This window comes from Lissotriton helveticus, chromosome 6, assembly GCF_964261635.1.
Source record: "Lissotriton helveticus chromosome 6, aLisHel1.1, whole genome shotgun sequence".
In the NCBI taxonomy this organism is placed as follows: domain Eukaryota; kingdom Metazoa; phylum Chordata; class Amphibia; order Caudata; family Salamandridae; genus Lissotriton; species Lissotriton helveticus.
In genome coordinates, this window is record NC_136067.1 from 254,812,028 (window position 1) to 254,829,857 (window position 17,830).

At 47.4% G+C, this 17,830-nt stretch overlaps 1 protein-coding gene across 8 annotated transcripts in view; it reads left to right on the top strand.

Annotated features, from left to right (window-relative positions):
• ITSN2 (intersectin 2) overlaps window positions 1-17,830 on the top strand; it is a 1,402,222-nt gene that overhangs the window by 767,502 nt on the left and 616,890 nt on the right. For all 8 annotated transcript variants that reach the window (XM_078647702.1, XM_078647706.1, XM_078647705.1 and 5 more), the window contains one exon: window positions 176-326. In XM_078647702.1, coding sequence (XP_078503828.1) covers window positions 176-326 — 151 coding nt within the window. The remainder of the gene's footprint in view (window positions 1-175; window positions 327-17,830) is intronic.

Consider the following 17,830-nt stretch of genomic DNA (forward strand, 5'->3'; position numbering starts at 1 on the left):
GCCATTCGTAATAACTGAGCCAAAGATCCTTTTAGATTAGCTTGGGTAATCAAGATACCATCTGTAAGCACTATGAACTTATTGTTAACCCAATTGAGTTGCCTGGGTGTTTGCTTATGTATTCCATTGGTATAAAGTATAGAGGAGAATTTATACACTTGATTTTGTTTTGCAGACCACTCACCCCTAATAAACCTACAGAAGTGCCTGACTCTGATTATGAAAATGTTGGCTTCCCTGGCCTGACTGTTAACACAACATGGCAGAAAACCTCTGCTTTCACTCGCACTTTATCCCCTGGTTCAGTTTCCCCTATTCATGGTCAGGTAAGTTTGCTGTGAGAAAGAGATTATTTTATTCAAGTTACGTAGTGGAACATAAACCCTTAGAGCTAGATATGATGGTATTTTTCCTTTGCAACATGTTTTAAATTTTGTGAAATACAATTTTACTCATGTATGTTGTCTCGTTTGTGTATAGGTTTCTGCAGTTGTAAAAGTTGTGAGTTGCATCTCTCGACTCTAGTGCCTTAGTATATTGTCTACATCTGCATGGGAATGCTTCTGAATCCTACCTTGGAATACTGAGCACCATTGACATAACTACATTGAACACTATAAGCAAGTTATGGTGATTTTGATAGTGAAGCAATGATAACAATATAATATGCTGTGGTTGCAAATTGTGGTGTTCATTCAGCAGCAGCAACCTCCTGCAACTGGAGATTTGGCAACATGACCTATTAGCACATAGGTTGCATCAGAAATTTAAAGACTTGTTTGAAAAAGTCAGTTCTCAACTGGCGAACACTTAGTGAAAAGTCTGTTCATACATCTGTCCCATAGAGTCTACACGAACAGTCAGGTAACATTTACTCACTTCTAATTTACATTACATTAGAAGTGAGTAAATGTTACCTGACTGTTCTTGTAGACTCTATGGGACAGCTGTATGAACAGACTTTTCACTAAGTGTTCGCCAGTTAAGAACTGACTTTTTCAAACAAGTCTTTAAATTTCTGATGCAACCTATGTGCTAATAGGTCATGTTGCCAAATCTCCAGTTGCAGGAGTTTGCTGCTTAATGAATTTTATTTACCATATTGGTAATCTTGGCTCCCTGTGATTAGCTACTATCACATGGATCGTAGCCTGCAAGGAACAGCGGACCAGTGTCCCTATATTCTCATTTCCGACTGGAATTCTTTTTTTTTTTTGTAAACAGTCTGTGTTCCTTGAAGGAACCAGTCCTGCTTTACAAATAAAAAATGTCCCTTTGGTAGCACACCTCCACCACTGCCTGCTCCCCACATTTCCGACAGGGGAAGCTGTACTATGTAGACCGCCCCACTTTTCCAAATCTGATACCATCTCCTTTGTGGATGGGAACATTTCAGTGGTTTTTAGACGTAGTCATTGATGCACCTTACTGCGATTTGCAATTTGAAGTGGATGCCACTTTCACTCATTACAATTCGGAGTCACCCAGAAAGCCTGTTCCATATTGCAAAAGGATTTTTACTAAATACAAAAATTTAATCTTGCTCTTGGAAACTCTGAGTTGCAACTTGGAGGGTTTGCGATTGCAAAATGTATCTGAAAGATAGATTCCTCACCTTAGAATATCCCCAGGCGTCAGACTCGATCCGGAAAATTTTGCGTAGCAATACCCCTGCGCGCCGACAGGCGTCGTCCGCGGCTCCGCGTCCGTCATCGGCATCGTTAGCGCTGGTATGACGTTGTCGGAGTACTTAGACGCCTCACTCGCGCACTGACGTCACTTTTTCTTTTTTCCGCGCCAGCTAGCGCAGATCCGGAGAAACTTTTTGATCTATTTGATCATCTCTTTTTCGAGTCTCTCGACTCCTACGGTGCCGGTAGGGATGCCCGGTTTCAAACCTTGCTCCAGGTGCGACTGACTGATGTCGGTTACCGACCCCCATCGCCGGTGCCTTCAGTGTCTAGGCCTCGACCACGACGACCGCACCTGCCCCGACTGCCAGGCCCTGACATAGAAGGCTAGGCGGGAGCGGTCCCGCAAGCGACTGTTGCTCTGGCAGTCGGCCCCGTGCCGTTCCAGGTCCCGGTCCCACAGGAGGCCGAAGGACCGGTCGCGGAGTCGGAGTCCTCGTAGCTCCGGGAGTCGGCATCGGTCGTCGGGATCTTCCCCAGGTAAGAGGCATGAGAGATCGGAGCGACGTCATCGTTCCTCCGACCCACCCCGACGCTTGCACGACACGGCCGGGGGTTCGGGTGACACCACCCTCGCGGCTCCGACGGAGTCGCAGGTGCCGCATCCTGCCCCACACCTGCAGGTCCCTGGGCACGAAGCAACGCCGGAGGAGGTTGAGCGGTACCTCATGGCCATGAGGTCCCTCCCTCCACAGCCGGGTTCCGTGGCGCCTTCGGGCCCAACGGTCCCGGCTGGAGGGCCTGGCGGGTCGGGTGCTTCGGCTCCGACGCCGCCGGGTGCTTCGGCCCCGCCGGCGACTTCGGTCCCGGCGCCGCAGGCCCTCGCTGGATCCACTTCCGGATCCGGGTCGTCGCCGGTCGACCTCATGACCTCGCCGGCGCCGGCCCATCGGGTGTCACCCCCGGCGCCTCCTGTCGGTGCCATCCCCAATCCTCCCTTCGATTCGGTTCCCGCGCCGGAGCGCAGCGGCGCCACTCTCGGCGTCGTTTGGAGATTTCTATCTCCACGAACCGGCCCTATCCGTTGACCCTGAACTTCAGGAGATGGGTGATGAAGGTGATTGGGAGGGGTCTATGGACCCTCTGGCACAGGAGTGCCAGTCTCAACAGGACTGGACATATGAGCTTGGGGAGGCCAGTGGTATTGACACTTCGCCAGACACTGGATTTGTCTCCCCTCCCACCGTGGCTACGGAGGAGGGGGCTGCCTACAGTGTAGTGTTGACGTGGGCAGCCAAGGCCTTGGGCCTGACGCTCCCCGTCGGGGCCGTGAGGACTTAACCTCCTCACTGAGGTCCTTAAACCGCAGGCATGCTCCACTGAGCCTCTGCTGCCGTTTAATGAGGCTCTGTGTGACATTCTTGTGGGATCGTGGTCCAAGCCCGCTACAGGTCAGCCTGTGGATAGGAACGTGGCCAGACGCTACCGCCCGGCCCCGGGTGACCCTTGCTTTTTGTCCACCCATCCCACCCCCGAGAGCCTGGTCATCCAGACCTCCACTTCCCAGACCGCATTCCTGACGGCTCCACCCGATCGGGAATCCAAGAGGTACGAGCAATGCGGAAAGAAAGTGTTCTCGTCCCTGAGTTTGGGACTACGGTCTGTCAATACCGCATGCCTCTTGGGCTGCCACATTGCCCGGAGGAGGTCCGGGCTAAACTCGCCCAAGCCCTTGCGGAGGGTCGAGATGCAGCGCGCTACTCCATCCGGTGTGGGCTGGATATGTGGTTCTGAAATTCTGGACCCTACTGTTGTCCCGGTATCGAGGTCCGATACCCGTGTCCCGAAACATCAACGTACCATGACGAATTTGGTGTCGACGAACCGATAATGATTAGGACATCATTTCTATGCATTTGCGTCATGATCAAAGCATGCTAACACCCCTGAATCGTAGTTTCCGTCCCGACCCCTCAGACTCCATTTTGTAAACGGTATCCATCTTGTGTCTTGCCCTCATGATAAGTCAATTAAAGGTCGAGCTTGATCTAAAAGGACACGTCCATCTTCCCTGACCCCCCCCTGACCTGTCCCAACTGACTCTCTTGCCTCCAGCCAAACCTGTTTGGGCAGCTCCTCGCCCAGTGGCCTAATACGATAGCATCAATGCATAACATGCCCCAAACCATTCACTACATCCAGATCATGTTTTCTACACACACGCCTGTCCGCGTTCCCTGTTTATGGCCAGTTTTATGACTAGGAGGTGCCTTCTTTTATTGGGGCTTCACCGATATCTGATGGGAGTTCCGGGCTTGGCTGGGTAATCTATCACGAATTGGACATCTAAAATACGGGCTTGCCTACATGACTTCGCTCTTTTGTATTATTGTAGAAATATGTGTATAGCCATATCATAAACTCAAGAATTCTTGCTTGCAGCTATTATTTTTGTATATAAGGAGAAGGCTGGTTCTGTAAAAACGAACAGTCTCCTGAGAACACATGACCCGTGTTTGTCGTGCTTCTAGGACGCCTGTTACTTGGTAGCTGCCAATAAAACTTGATCTCTGACTGCGACTAGAAGACTCAGTGTTCTGTGGTCCGAAACAAGGGAGAACTCAGAGGTCTTCGGGTGTTATCCCCTGGCACCAAACGGGTTCCTAAAAACCCGTTACCTCAGTTGGCGCCCAACTCGGGCGGTATCAAGCGGCGACGGTCCAAGCCAGATGTTCGTGAGGAGCTTCGTGTGAAAATTCCAGAGGACGGCCAGCCACTTCAGAGACCCCTGAACGTCGACGTGGTTCCGAAGGTCTTTGCTGCGAGGTTCCCCGCGTCCCGACGGCTACGAAGGACTGCTGCCCTGACTATCGCCTTGTCTTGGACCCAGTGATCCTTGGTAGAGCGAAACGATAGACGAGTCTTCTAGCGACGTCACCGATCTTCAAATACTTCAGTTAAGTATAAGTGGAGCGTCTCCCAGTCCTTAGTTTGTCCTTAGTTTTTGGTATCCTTGAGATACGCTTTGATTTGGTACTTGCAAGCCCCAAAGCCGAAGGACTTGTGTATTCACGAGAAATATCGTAACAGATAATCCTTTGAAGTTTGAAGCTAGACTAGTGAGCAAAGATGCCTGGTTTTAGCAGACTTGGAAACTTGTTTTGTCTTGGTTATAGTAAGGACTCCCGATTAGAGGTAGTAAGGACTCCCGATTAGAGGATTCCTGTCCGGTTCCTCCGATTGGAACTCCAACATATGAGCTCTATGTAAAGCACGGCGTAGGTCCTATCACATATAATGAAGTGTGGATAAAATACACCCGCCCCTAGAGGGGCTTATCATAAATGGCAGGATGCCCTCTGATACTCCCGCTAACTATACACATGGATCCGTTAGGGGTGAATCTATTTTGGCTTACGCAATTACGGACTATGATACGTTCTCTTTCATTAAAGATATGGTGATCTCTCACTCTTCCTTGAGTGACCATAAAATTATTAATATAACCGTCTCATTAATTCCCCCTGAAACTAATTCCTGGTCCTTAAAGAATAGAGGTCTCTCTATTAAGTGTAAGTCAGGTAGATGTTATTGGGGATCTACCAATATGAAGGATGTACAAAATATTCTTGCCCAAACGTTATTAGAATTAGACCATTGGCAAGGTATGGAATTCCTTCATCTTGAAAATCTCCTCAAAAAAGTCACTGCGATGGCTAAGAATACAGGAAAACCTAAAAAGACACATTTCTCTCCTAGCCCAATAAGATAAATAAACTCGTTAGGAAACAATACCTTAATAGATCTGGGGAAAATGAACATCAGTTAGCCGTATTAAAAAGAAGGAGGGTAAGATTGAGATCTAAGATAAAAAGAGAAAAAGAAGATTCTCTATGGATCAAGTTAAGAGAGGCTTCGACCTACAATAAATCTAGAGATTTTTGGTCCATAATAAGGAAAGGATGTGGCTCAATAACAACTCCCACTCCAATCGCTATTTCAGAAGATGTCTGGACTCTATTTGTGACTACCTTATATGCACCCAATGGTGCAGGGGGGGATACATGGGATCCAGGCCCAAATAGTGACCATAAAATGGAACTTCCTACTGAGAAATCCATAGCTAACGTGATAAAGAGTATGCGCTCTTCCGGAGCTATGGGTCCTGACGAACTGCCCATGTCTATAATTAAGCAAGATGTTATTATCTGGAGTAGGATTCTTCTTCCAGTATTTCAAGCATGCTTTAAATCACGAACAGTCCCCGACTCTTGGAGGGGAAGTATATTAATCCCTATATTTAAAAAGGGTGATCGGGATAAACCTTCTAACTATCGTCTAATAGCTTTATTAGACTCAATAGGAAAAATCTTCGCTAAACTTCTTTTAATGTTAATAATGGAATGGGCAGACCTAAATAGTATTTTACCCATGGAACAGACAGGATTTCGAAAAGAGCATGGAACTCTAGATAATTTGACACTATTACATGTGATTATGGATAAATATGCTCGTGTTCGAGGTGGTGGCGTATACGTAGCATTTATAGATTTCTCCACGGCGTTTGACAAGGTGGATCGTCCAACGCTGTGGAGAAAGCTGGCTGCATTGGGTATGCCAGGATATTTACTCGAACTAGTTAAGTCTCTACACTCGAACACATGGTGTAAGGTGCTGCAAGGTGGAGAGAGGGGTCTCTCTCAATCTATCCCCTCTCTGAATGGATTAAAACAAGGGTGTATATTGGCGCCCATATTGTTCTCTTTGTATATGGCCGACCTACCATCTTCCATTGCAGTTTGTGAGGGATTAGCACCGACAATTGGAGGGTCAGCCATATCGATTCTAATGTATGCGGACGATATACTTGTTTTAGATTTGACCCCGAAGGGTCTATCTAATCGTCTATACGCATTGAACCAATTTGCTGAAGCACATTATATGAAAATTAATAGTTCGAAAAGTAAAATTATGTGCATCTTTGGTAAGAAGAAATGCAGGTCTGGTAGTTATAATTGGACTATTAGCGGACAAAAACTCGAGGTGGTTAAAACCTATACCTTTTTAGGCAAAATAATATCTGCTAATCTTAGTGAGAAGCCCCATATTGAACATAACTCACGTAAAGCGCTGGCCCATGGTTCGGGGTTATGTTCTTTGTATAATGCTACCGGGAAGAGGCATTTCTCCCTCTTTCTGGAGGTATTTAGAGCGAAAATTCCTGCAACTCTTCTATATGGAATTGAATTAGTGGAGTTGAAACAATGGGGTTTTATGCAAAAAATGGAAGGAAAGGTACTAAGAAAAATCTCTTCTTTTAACACAGCATGTTCAACATCCTCATGCAGGCTGGAATTCGGACTCCGAAGTTGTTGGGTACAGGGGTTGGTTGCCCTCGTAAGATGGGTAGCCTGTTTGGCCAGAGGTAAACCGGGTACCTTAAGAGAAACTATTAAAAAGGAACTCCTGGGCAACTTTAACGAGTACTCGCAGTTGGTAAAAAACTTTAGAAAAGCGGTATCTCTGCTTGAACTGGATGAAAGCACGTTATTCTTACTTTCACCATCTGAGCTAAAGCTTAAACTAAAAAGTACATCTTGGGAACTCTGTTATAAGTCGGATATACTTGCCCAACCTAGACAAAAAGAAAGGGAAGCCCTGGTAAAAACATATATCCCAAAATTAGCCCAACAATATCTCATTTGGAATATTCCCCATAATGTCCGTAGACTATGGTACCTTTTAAGACATAATTTGCTTCCACTCAATATACTTTTAGCAAAATGGTATGGGGCATCTCCTCTATGTAATTTCTGTAATAATGCTGTACAGGATCGTAATCACGTCTTGTTTATTTGTCCTGCATTGCGCCCATTGCGCCATAAATGGTTAAAACCAATTTGTTTACAATTGGGAATTGTAAATGTAAAAATGTTTCTCCATGCACTTTATTGCCCCCCAAATGAAATGTTTTGTTCCAGAATTTTCAAATTTTTTAAAGGGATTTTAGATATTTATTAATGAAGTTCAGGGAGACGTTGATGATTGCTTTACTCGCAGATAAGTAGTGTTTTCTTCTTGCTTTATGTCGTCATTTATCCATTATTTGTATGTATAATTGTGTGTATAATTTTATGTGGCCCTCAATGAGAGCCAAAACATAATAAACAAACAAACAGGCCTACAGCTCCAGCTATTGTCTATGATACTACGTCTGCTACTACTTCAACTTCCTCTGCTATTGCCTCTACTTCTTCTTTGCCTCAGCCTGTTTTTTCCGAGGCACTTACTCCTCCGCAAGGTTCTCCTTCTATTAGACAAAGAGTGACAGGTACCGTCACTAGTCTATTTTCACCTTTCTTTGGGTCGCCTAAAACAACGCCTAAAACAGAACATAGACAGTCCCGTAGTCAACTGCCTGATTACGAGGAAAGAAAAGTGCTGAATGAACTAGCACGCCAATGGATTATGGATACTGTTAGATATGATGTTCAGTCTGTTATGGAAGTTTTCCGTCAATGGAATGCACCCACTCAGAGATATGTATTCGAAGAGATGTGTGTATATCTGGGCGAAGATTTGGAGACGAATGATCCCAAATACACAATGAACGAACTATGGCGTACACGCTTTAAGTTCCATGAAGGTATGATTACAGGCGCAGATGTTGAGAAAGCGATAGAGTTGTTGTTCTCTTATAGGAGTAAGGGAAACGTCTCTAGATCATTGTACCAAGACGACGTATCAGGTAGGAAAAGAGCGAGACAGTACCCCATGAGAGAGGTTCCTCCGGTTTGGAGGGAAGGTGATGCGAATGCGAATCCACCAATTCTGCCTCATTTCCAGCGTGTATGGGTACATGTCCCCTGGAAAAGATCCGAAGTCTTAGCACTCAAGCAGACACTGCCTGATCCTCGTAAAAACCCGACTGGGTATTATAAGGAGTTATCGCAAACTGCAAGCTCATGTATAATGAATTTAGCGGATATAGACATGTTGTTTGGGAACGTTGTTCCACATCCTTTATGGAGCAAAATCCGTCATACGAACCATGACCAAGAACTAGGTGACTCATGGGCGAACATTACCGCTATGGATGCTAGACAAATAGGTGGTTTTAAACCTGAGCCTTTAATAGCTGAACTTCCCGGTAGGATTATCGCGTACATGAAAACAATAATGCCTGAAGTACGCGTAAACTGGGACAAGCTATCTGCGTGCAAGCAGAAGAAAGATGAGAATGTGTCTGACTTTTTCACAAGATTTGAGGAGACTTTCACCGATCATAGTGGTCAGGATATGGCTACCGAGGGTGGTCAAAGATTGTTTGTAGACAAATTCGTACATAATTTAATCCCTGAACTGTGTAATAAACTGAAAGATTCAGAGAGTGTTTGGGCTGTCTCTACGTCAGCGCAAATTTTAGCTACAGCCCAGTACTATGAAAATAGGCGCAAAGACGAGCTAGATAAAGTCGACAAAAAGACAAAAGATTTAAAAACTATAGTTCTTCTCCAGCAAGCCTATCCGCCTCGTACGGCTAGTCAGCCCAATTATCAACCACAACAGCAGTATTCGAGAAACGCGCAAGGAAACGAGTTTTCCCATCAGCGTATTGCTTATGGCCCGAATCAATGTGCGTATTGCAAAGAAGAGGGTCACTTTAAAGGTAATTGTCCGGCTCTTGCGCGACGTTTGAGCGGTGCTTCAGGTGTAAGGGGAAGAGGTGTTCAACATGCCACTAGAGGTAGGGGCCGTGGAAATTTCACCCAGAATACAACTTCTTTTCCGCCTCAGAATTCGATGAACAGCTTTGACCAACAGAATAATGAATCGTCTAGGTCAGCTCAGTACTATGCTGACGACTATTACACCGAACACAAAAATGAGGGTAACGATTGCTAGGACAGCCATGGACAAAGAGAGGGAGTTGTTTCAGTTCCAGTGGATCAGAATGGACCTTATGTCAAGGTAATTACCTCAGGAGTGTCAGAGCCATTTCTGCTGGATACTGGTGCTACAAAAAGTTCTATCATGCACTCGAAACTTCCTGGCGCACCTTTGTCTGGCGAAATGAATGTTTCAGTAGGCTTCTCTGGCGCCCCTGTTAGAAACCCGATCTCTAGTCCTATATCTCTTTCTATTGGCCCATGCGAATTAGAAGCACCCCTCATTCTTACAACAGGTTGCGGTGAAAATTTGTTAGGTTTGGATTTGCTAAAAAGGTTATATGCGACTTTGTACTGTTCCCCCTTGGGAGTACAACTTACTTTAGGTAAGAAAGTCATTTCTCCAATGTATTTGTCAAAGGACAATATTCCGACTGAATTGTTATCACTTCCTGATATACTTTGGGCTAATGGCTCTAATGATGTAGGTCGTTTGGAGATAGCACCGTATGTCATAACATTGAAAGCCAACGTTAAGTTGCCACGTATTCCCCAATACAAAATATCTAGCGAATGTGAAAAGGCGTTATTGACGATTGTTTATGACTTGATTGATAAAGACGTCATCGAAGAAACAACAGGAAATGTTTGTAACAGTCCAGTTCTGCCCGTCTTAAAGCGTACTGATCCTTTACAACCGCCTGTGTATAGGTTCGTCATCGACCTCAGAGAAGTGAACAAGATAGTTATCCCACAGTTTCCAGTTGTCCCCGACATTACTGCTTTATTGACGATGGTTCCAGCTTCAGCAGCTTGGTTCTCGGTGATTGACCTGAAGAACGCTTTCTTCAGCATCCCGATTGCTGAGGAGAGTAGAGATATTTTTGGATTCAATTTAGGAGGACGAAGCTTCCGCTTCAAGTGCGCTCCTCAAGGCTACTGCGAAAGCCCATCAATATTCAGTCAGGCCCTGAAAACACAACTAGACACGATTATTCTACCGAATGGCTCAACTCTGATTCAGTACGTAGACGATCTGCTGATCGCTGCAGACACTGAAGAGATTTGCAAGAAAGCTACGTTATCATTATTACGTAACTTATGTGACATGAAGCACAAAGTCTCTCTCTCCAAACTACAATTTTGCCGACAAGAAGTTACCTACATAGGTCACATCTTGTCGAAGGAGGGAAGGAGACTGACACCAGAAAGAATACAGGCAATTGCAGAACTGAGTGCCCCAAGGACACAGAGAGATGTTTGGGCCTTCTTGGGCATTACATCGTACTGTAGACAATGGATACCGAATTTCTCACTACTAGCTAAACCCTTGCTGGCACTACTCTGCAAAGACACGCTAAATCCTATGCCCTGGTCTGAAGACTGCCAAACGAGTTTCCACAAGTTGCGTGATGCATTATGTTCGGCTCCTGTGTTGGGAAACCCCAACTACAGTAAGCCTTTTACATTATATGTCCATAAGAAGGAAGGTTGTGCATTATCAGTTTTAACACAACATTTTGGGGACAAACAGCGCCAATGCGCGTATTTTTCGGCAACTCTAGACCCTGTGGCTAAAGCCCTACCAAGTTGTCTGAGGGCTACCGCCGCAGCAGCTGTCTGCATTCGACAGTCTGCTGGATTAGTCATGAATAATACTCTGATCGTTATGGTCCCGCATGCAGTAGACATTTTACTAAACAGGACGAAGACACAACATCTTACTAGCGCTCGACTATCCAGTTACGAACTTACACTGCTAGCAAGTCACATCCACATAAAGAGGTGTGATACACTGAACCCGGCAACGTTATTACCCATTCCAACAGAAACAGACAAGATTGATAACCATGACTGCTGTTTTAGGACAGAAGAAGAGACAAAAGGGAGAGTAGACTTACAGGACACTCCCCTTCCTGAATGCAACGATACTTTATGGGTTGATGGTTCATGTTTCAAGCTGCCGAATGGTGATACGACTGCAGCATATGCCGTAACGACATTACACACCATTATAGAGACCGCGCGCATTTCCCATAATTCTGCACAAGCTGCAGAGCTAATTGCGCTTACCAGAGCATGTGTGTTAGCGAAAGGAAAGCGAGTGAATGTGTACACTGACAGCCAATACGCCTTTGGTGTGGCTCACAGTTTTGGGAGATTGTGGCGTGAACGTGGATTCCTGACGTCACATGGTGCAAAGATACAACATGGTCAGTTAGTTAATGAGCTCCTCGAGTCACTGACCTTGCCACTACAAGTTGCCATTGTGAAATGCAGTGCACACAAAAAGATTCAAGATGATGTTGGCCGCGGGAATGCATTTGCAGACGAGGTTGCGAAAGAGACTGCAAGGAACACGATGAGTCGGATGTATGTTGTAGGTCGCGCAAGATGGATTACGGATGTAGGAATGTGTGAGGACACCATTGAAAGCGTGAAATCTATACAAGCCGAGGCAACTGAGAAAGAGGTGAATGAATGGAGAGAAAGTAAAGGTAGACTAGACGCGAATGGTTGTTGGGTCGAACTGTCAGAACACCAGCGATGGCTATTACCTAACGCATATGTACTTGCAGTAGTAACCATGGCTCATGGAGTTGCGCACATTAGTTGGAGAGGAATCTGTAAAGTATTGGCCCCAGTATGGCAAAATGGTAATATCCCGAAATATGCAGAGAATGTGGTCAGAAACTGTATGGTGTGTTTGAAGTACAATCCCGGTAGGGGAACCCCCAACTCCAGCTGGTCATTTTGCGCCTCCAACGTATCCGTTCGAGGTTTTGCAGCTCGATTTCATTCACATGGAGAGATGCAACAATCTGAAGTATGTGCTCGTTGTTGTTTGCGCTTTCTCCAGGTGGGTGGAAGCGTACCCCCTTAAGGACAATACTGCCTTGTCAACTGCCAAAGCCCTTGTCAAAGAGTTCTTCCCGAGATTCGGTATGCCTAGAATCGTCTGGAGTGATAATGGAAGTGAATTCGTAGGACGCGTGATGAAGAGAGTGTGTGAGTGTTTAGGCATACAACAAAAGTTTCACTCTGCGAATCACCCCCAATCAGCTGGATTAGTAGAGTGCTACAATGGCACTTTAAAGCTCAAATTAGCCAAGATCCAAGCCTGTACAGGTCTTAAATGGCCTGACGCCTTGCCCCTAGCACTCTTGTCAACCAGAATGACCGTCCACTCCAGGTTAGGACTTAGTCCTCATGAGATAGTGTTTGGCCGCCCAGCCAACGTCTGGGGCGTGCCAAGGCCAAAGAAACTCAGCGAAATAGAGCACCCCGTACTGCTTGACTATTCGTGCGAATTAACAACTAAATTGCGTGTTTTACACCAACAGGTTCACAGTTCCTCTCCGCCAGCCTCTGACGATCCAGGTCACTCCATCAAACCCGGCACGTGGGTCTTGGTGCGGAATTTCCAGCGCACAAACAACGGACAGCCGAGGTGGACCGGACCGTACCTGGTACTTCTTTCCACGAGATCAGCTGTTCGGGTGGAAGGCAAAAAGAACTGGGTGCACGGGACCCATTGTAAACGGGTCCCTCTGCCCCTTCCATACGACCAGTGGGTCAACGAAGGAATTGCCGACTCCGAGACAGAATCCATACCTCGCTTCATCCCTTTCAGCGATGCACGTTTAAAAGAAACTGGTACCGAAAAGGAGAGTGATCATATTTTACAAGGACTTGTGCCACCGTCAATGCAGTTGGACACTTCAGAACCTAAGACATTGTTTGAAGACCACACCGTACCTGGGAAACAACAATATAATCTAAGGTCAAGACAAAGAGACTAATAAAAAGCAAACTAATGTGATTTCCCTTCCCCCCAAGAACTATTTTTGATTTTTTCAGCTCTCTCACTCTCAGGAAACTTGCTCATTTTTGATTTTCGAACCGCCATCCGGTTCTGCTGCTAGGGTCGCTGTTGAAGTCTGGGGAGTGCAACTGGGGACGTTTAGGTCAACGGTTCTGGTTGGTCCAAGGGAGTTACCCTGGACTGAACAGAGCGCACTCCCTGGCAGAACCAACCTACCACCGCGGGCAGCAACTAGAGGATGGAGTTTCCTAGGGTAAAGAGACCTGCCAGACTCACGGACTTTGAAAGACAATTATGCCCGATACTGGCCAAAAGAAGTTTTTCGATAATATGTATTTTTATGTTGTGTAGCATAGCCATGTTCTTGACTGGTTATACCCTATTCGTCTTTCAAGTTTCCTTGTTCTCAAATGACACTCGGCCAACTCCTCCTCTCACTCTCTCCACACACTCCTTTCACCCTCTACCTGAACACGAGTCTGCCAGAAGACTCGAATTTGTAAATAACTCATTCATTCCACTTCTACACCAACACCAGTCCATAATGAACACATCGAACTGTTGGGTATGCGGACTCATGCCGCACACGACTGATAAGGGTATCCCATACTTCATCCTGCCTTTCAGTTATTATGGTTCTTTGTGGGCTTTCCAGACCATGTTCCTATTCGCCCTAGAACCGTACCCGACCCGTTCTACTGAGAGTGATTCCAGTAACAAGGCACTAGTAGCAGGGATAAGAAATATGAGTAGAGAGTTCGACACCTATCTTACGATTCCCAAAGATGAACTCACTCCGTACACTCGTTGGAACGTAACTAAATATGGGGTTTACCTGAGTAAGAGCCAGACAGCAAAGAAATCCCGCCCAGTTTGGATAGTACCCAACCGAGGTCACTTATGTTTACAAGGTATCGGTAGGGATCCCAAAGCACAATTAGGAAAGAGTATATGCATGGAAACATATGTGTTCGCTTCCCGAACTTCCCCTATATTCTTAGCAGCCAAAGGCACGTATTTCGTCTGCCATGACCAAGCCTACACCTGGTTGCCCCCGACTTCTCAGGTACATGTTTTATCTCATTTCTGCTGCCTCCCACCTACACGGCCAGATCAGATTACCATCGGACAAGGACAGCTAGAGGTGTCGTGAGTAAAGACGACACCGCGGGTCAGGAATTCGCTGACTTCGCAAAGGGTTTTCTGCCATTTTGGGGGCCTATGGTAAACAGCAGGAATATTCGCCAGTTATCGAGGATAGTTGAATCCGCCGTGATTACAACGGCCGGAGCCCTTGGAAATTTGACGACCGAACTTCAGTTGGATCGACTTATGACCCTTCAGAACCGAGTTGCCCTAGATATCATACTCGCCGATCGTGGTGGTGTGTGTAGAGTGATCCAATCCAGTTGTTGCATTTTCATCCCTGATAACGCACCGACAGTGTACCAGGCCATCTCTAAGCTACACGAGATATCTGGTTCCCTTCACGTAGAAAAAGGGGACTGGTCCTTACTAGGGTGGTTCTGGGAACTGATCGCTACCTGGGGATGGAAAACACTGATCTTCATTGGGATGATCTTAGCAATTCTGTTTATGTTCTGCCTGTGTGTACAGTGCGCTCCTGCACTATGTGGCCTCTGTGCTACTTCATGTGTACGGAAGCCTGTGTCAAGGGACGAACTGAGCAACAGAATGATGCTACAGCAGCATCTCCACGAATTCCTTCATACAGATTTAGACTCGGATTAACATGAATTATTGCCTTATATGAGGGCAAAAGGAGGGTCTGTGGTTCTGAAATTCTGGACTCTAGTGTTGTCCCGGTATCGAGGTCCGATACCCGTGTCCCAAAACATCAACGTACCATGACGAATTTGGTGTCGACGAACCGATGATGATTAGGACATCATTTCTATGCATTTGCGTCATGATCAAAGCATGCTAACACCCCTGAATCGTAGTTTCCGTCCCGACCCCTCAGACTCCATTTTGTAAACGGTATCCATCTTGTGTCTTGCCCTCATGATAAGTCAATTAAAGGTCGAGCTTGATCTAAAAGGACACGTCCACCTTCCCTGACTCCCCCCTGACCTGTCCCAACTGACACCCTTGCCTCCAGCCAAACCTGTTTGGGCAGCTCCTCGCCCAGTGGCCTAATACGATAGCATCAATGCATAACATGCCCCAAACCATTCACTACATCCAGATCATGTTTTCTACACACACGCCTGTCCGCGTTCCCTGTTTATGGCCAGTTTTATGACTAGGAGGTGCCTTCTTTTATTGGGACTTCACCGATATCTGATGGGAGTTCCGGGCTTGGCTGGGTAATCTATCACGAATTGGACATCTAAAATACGGGCTTGCCTACATGACTTCGCTCTTTTGTATTATTGTAGAAATATGTGTATAGCCATATCATAAACTCAAGAATTCTTGCTTGCAGCTATTATTTTTGTATATAAGGAGAAGGCTGGTTCTGTAAAAACGAACAGTCTCCTGAGAACACATGACCCGTGTTTGTCGTGCTTCTAGGACGCCTGTTACTTGGTAGCTGCCAATAAAACTTGATCTCTGACTGCGACTAGAAGACTCAGTGTTTCTGTGGTCCGAAACAAGGGAGAACTCAGAGGTCTGAGGGTGTTATCCCCTGGCACCAAACGGGTTCCTAAAAACCCGTTACCTCAGATACCACGGACTCACTGGGCAGAGCGATGGCAACGACAGTGGCGGTTCGACGCCACGCCTGGTTGAGGTCCGCCAACTTTTCGGCCGATGTCCAGGCCACCCTCCTAGACATGCCGTTTGATGGCCGTCGCCTATTTGGCGACAAGGCAGACCATGCGCTTGATCGTTTTAAGGAATCCAGGGCTACAGCCAAGTCCTTGGGCCTCTCGGTCCCACGCCAGCAAACAGGTGCCTTTCGCTCCTTTCGTGGCCAAGGAAGGGGCGCTCCCACACGTGCTGCCAGCCACGCGCCGCAGATTTCTACACAGCGCAGTGGCGGCCGTGGGAACCGCCGCGGCGGCGGTCGGAGACAACGGCGAGGCCAGTCCACACCTTCCCCTGCAGCGCCCGCCTCATAACCCTCCTAGTCCGTGCTTTCAGGCCCATGTGACGCCAGTGGGAGGCACGGTCCGCCATCACCTCTTCCACTGGCGCACCGTCACGTCGGACAGGTGGGTGCTGCAAATCGTCCGAAGGGGGTACTCCCTCCCCTTCGAGGCGACCCCTCCAGCCATGCCACCGCAGTACCACCGCGTGTCGGGGGATCACTTGCAACTTCTGCAAGAGGAAGTGTTGGCCCTCTTGGCCAAGGGGGCCATCAAGCGCGTTCCGGGGCCAGAAGTAGGGTGTGGTTGTTACTCCCACTACTTTCTGGTACCCAAGAAGGGCAAAGGGGGCCTACGCCCTATCTTGGACCTACGGAACGTCAACGGCTTCCTCGGGAAGGAGAAGTTCAAGATGCTGACATTGGCTCAGGTCTTAGCTGCCCTAGACCCTGGAGACTGGATGGTAGCGTTGGACTTGCAGGACGCTTAATTTCACATCCCCGTCCTGCCGGCCCACCGGCGTTACCTGCGGTTCACGGTAGGCCACGAGCACTTTCAGTTTACTGTGCTCCCCTTTGTCCTTACCAGCGCCCCACGGGTGTTCCGAAAGTAATGGCGGTGGTCGCAGATCATCTGCGCAGGTTAGGGGTTTCAGTCTTCCCCTACCTCGACGACTGGTTGTTGAAGGCGGGCTCGCCCCAGACAGTCGTCAGCCACCTCCAGACTACGGCCGACCTCCTGCACCTGCTGGGGTTCTCCATCAATGTGCCGAAGTCACACCTGTGTCCCTCTCAAAAGCTCCTCTTCATCGGGGCGGTTCTCAACTTGGCGCAGTTTCGGGTTTATCCTCCCAAACAGCGGGTTCGGGATATTCAGGCTCTGATTCCAATCTTTCAGCCTTTATCCCGAGTCTTGGTCAGATTGACGCTGCGGCTTCTGGGGCTGATGGCCTCCTGCATCCTTCTGGTGCATCACGCCCGGTGGCGGATGCGGGCTCTGCAGTGGGACCTGAAGTTTCAGTGGGCCCAGCATCAGGGCAACTTGTCAGACCATGTCTTGATCTCGGAGTGCACTGCAAGACAGTTGCAGTGGTGACTCACGAACCGCGATTGGGTCAGCGGCAGATCCCTTTCCCTACCCCAACCGGAGCACGTAGTTGTGACGGAAGCGTCCCTCCAGGGCTGGGGGGGCCCCATGGGAGAGGCGGAGATCTGAGGCCTCTGGTCTCCGGCGGAGTCCCAATTCCACATCAACCTTCTGGCACTGCGGGCGATCCGGCTTGCACTGAAGGCATTCCTCCCCTCTGTCCTGGGGAGTGTAGTGCAGGTGTTCATGGACAACACCAAGTAGTAACTTGTGCTTTAGTACATCTGGCTCTAGTATCTGCATAGTAGCATCCTTAGCTTAGCATGTTGCAATCATAAGAAT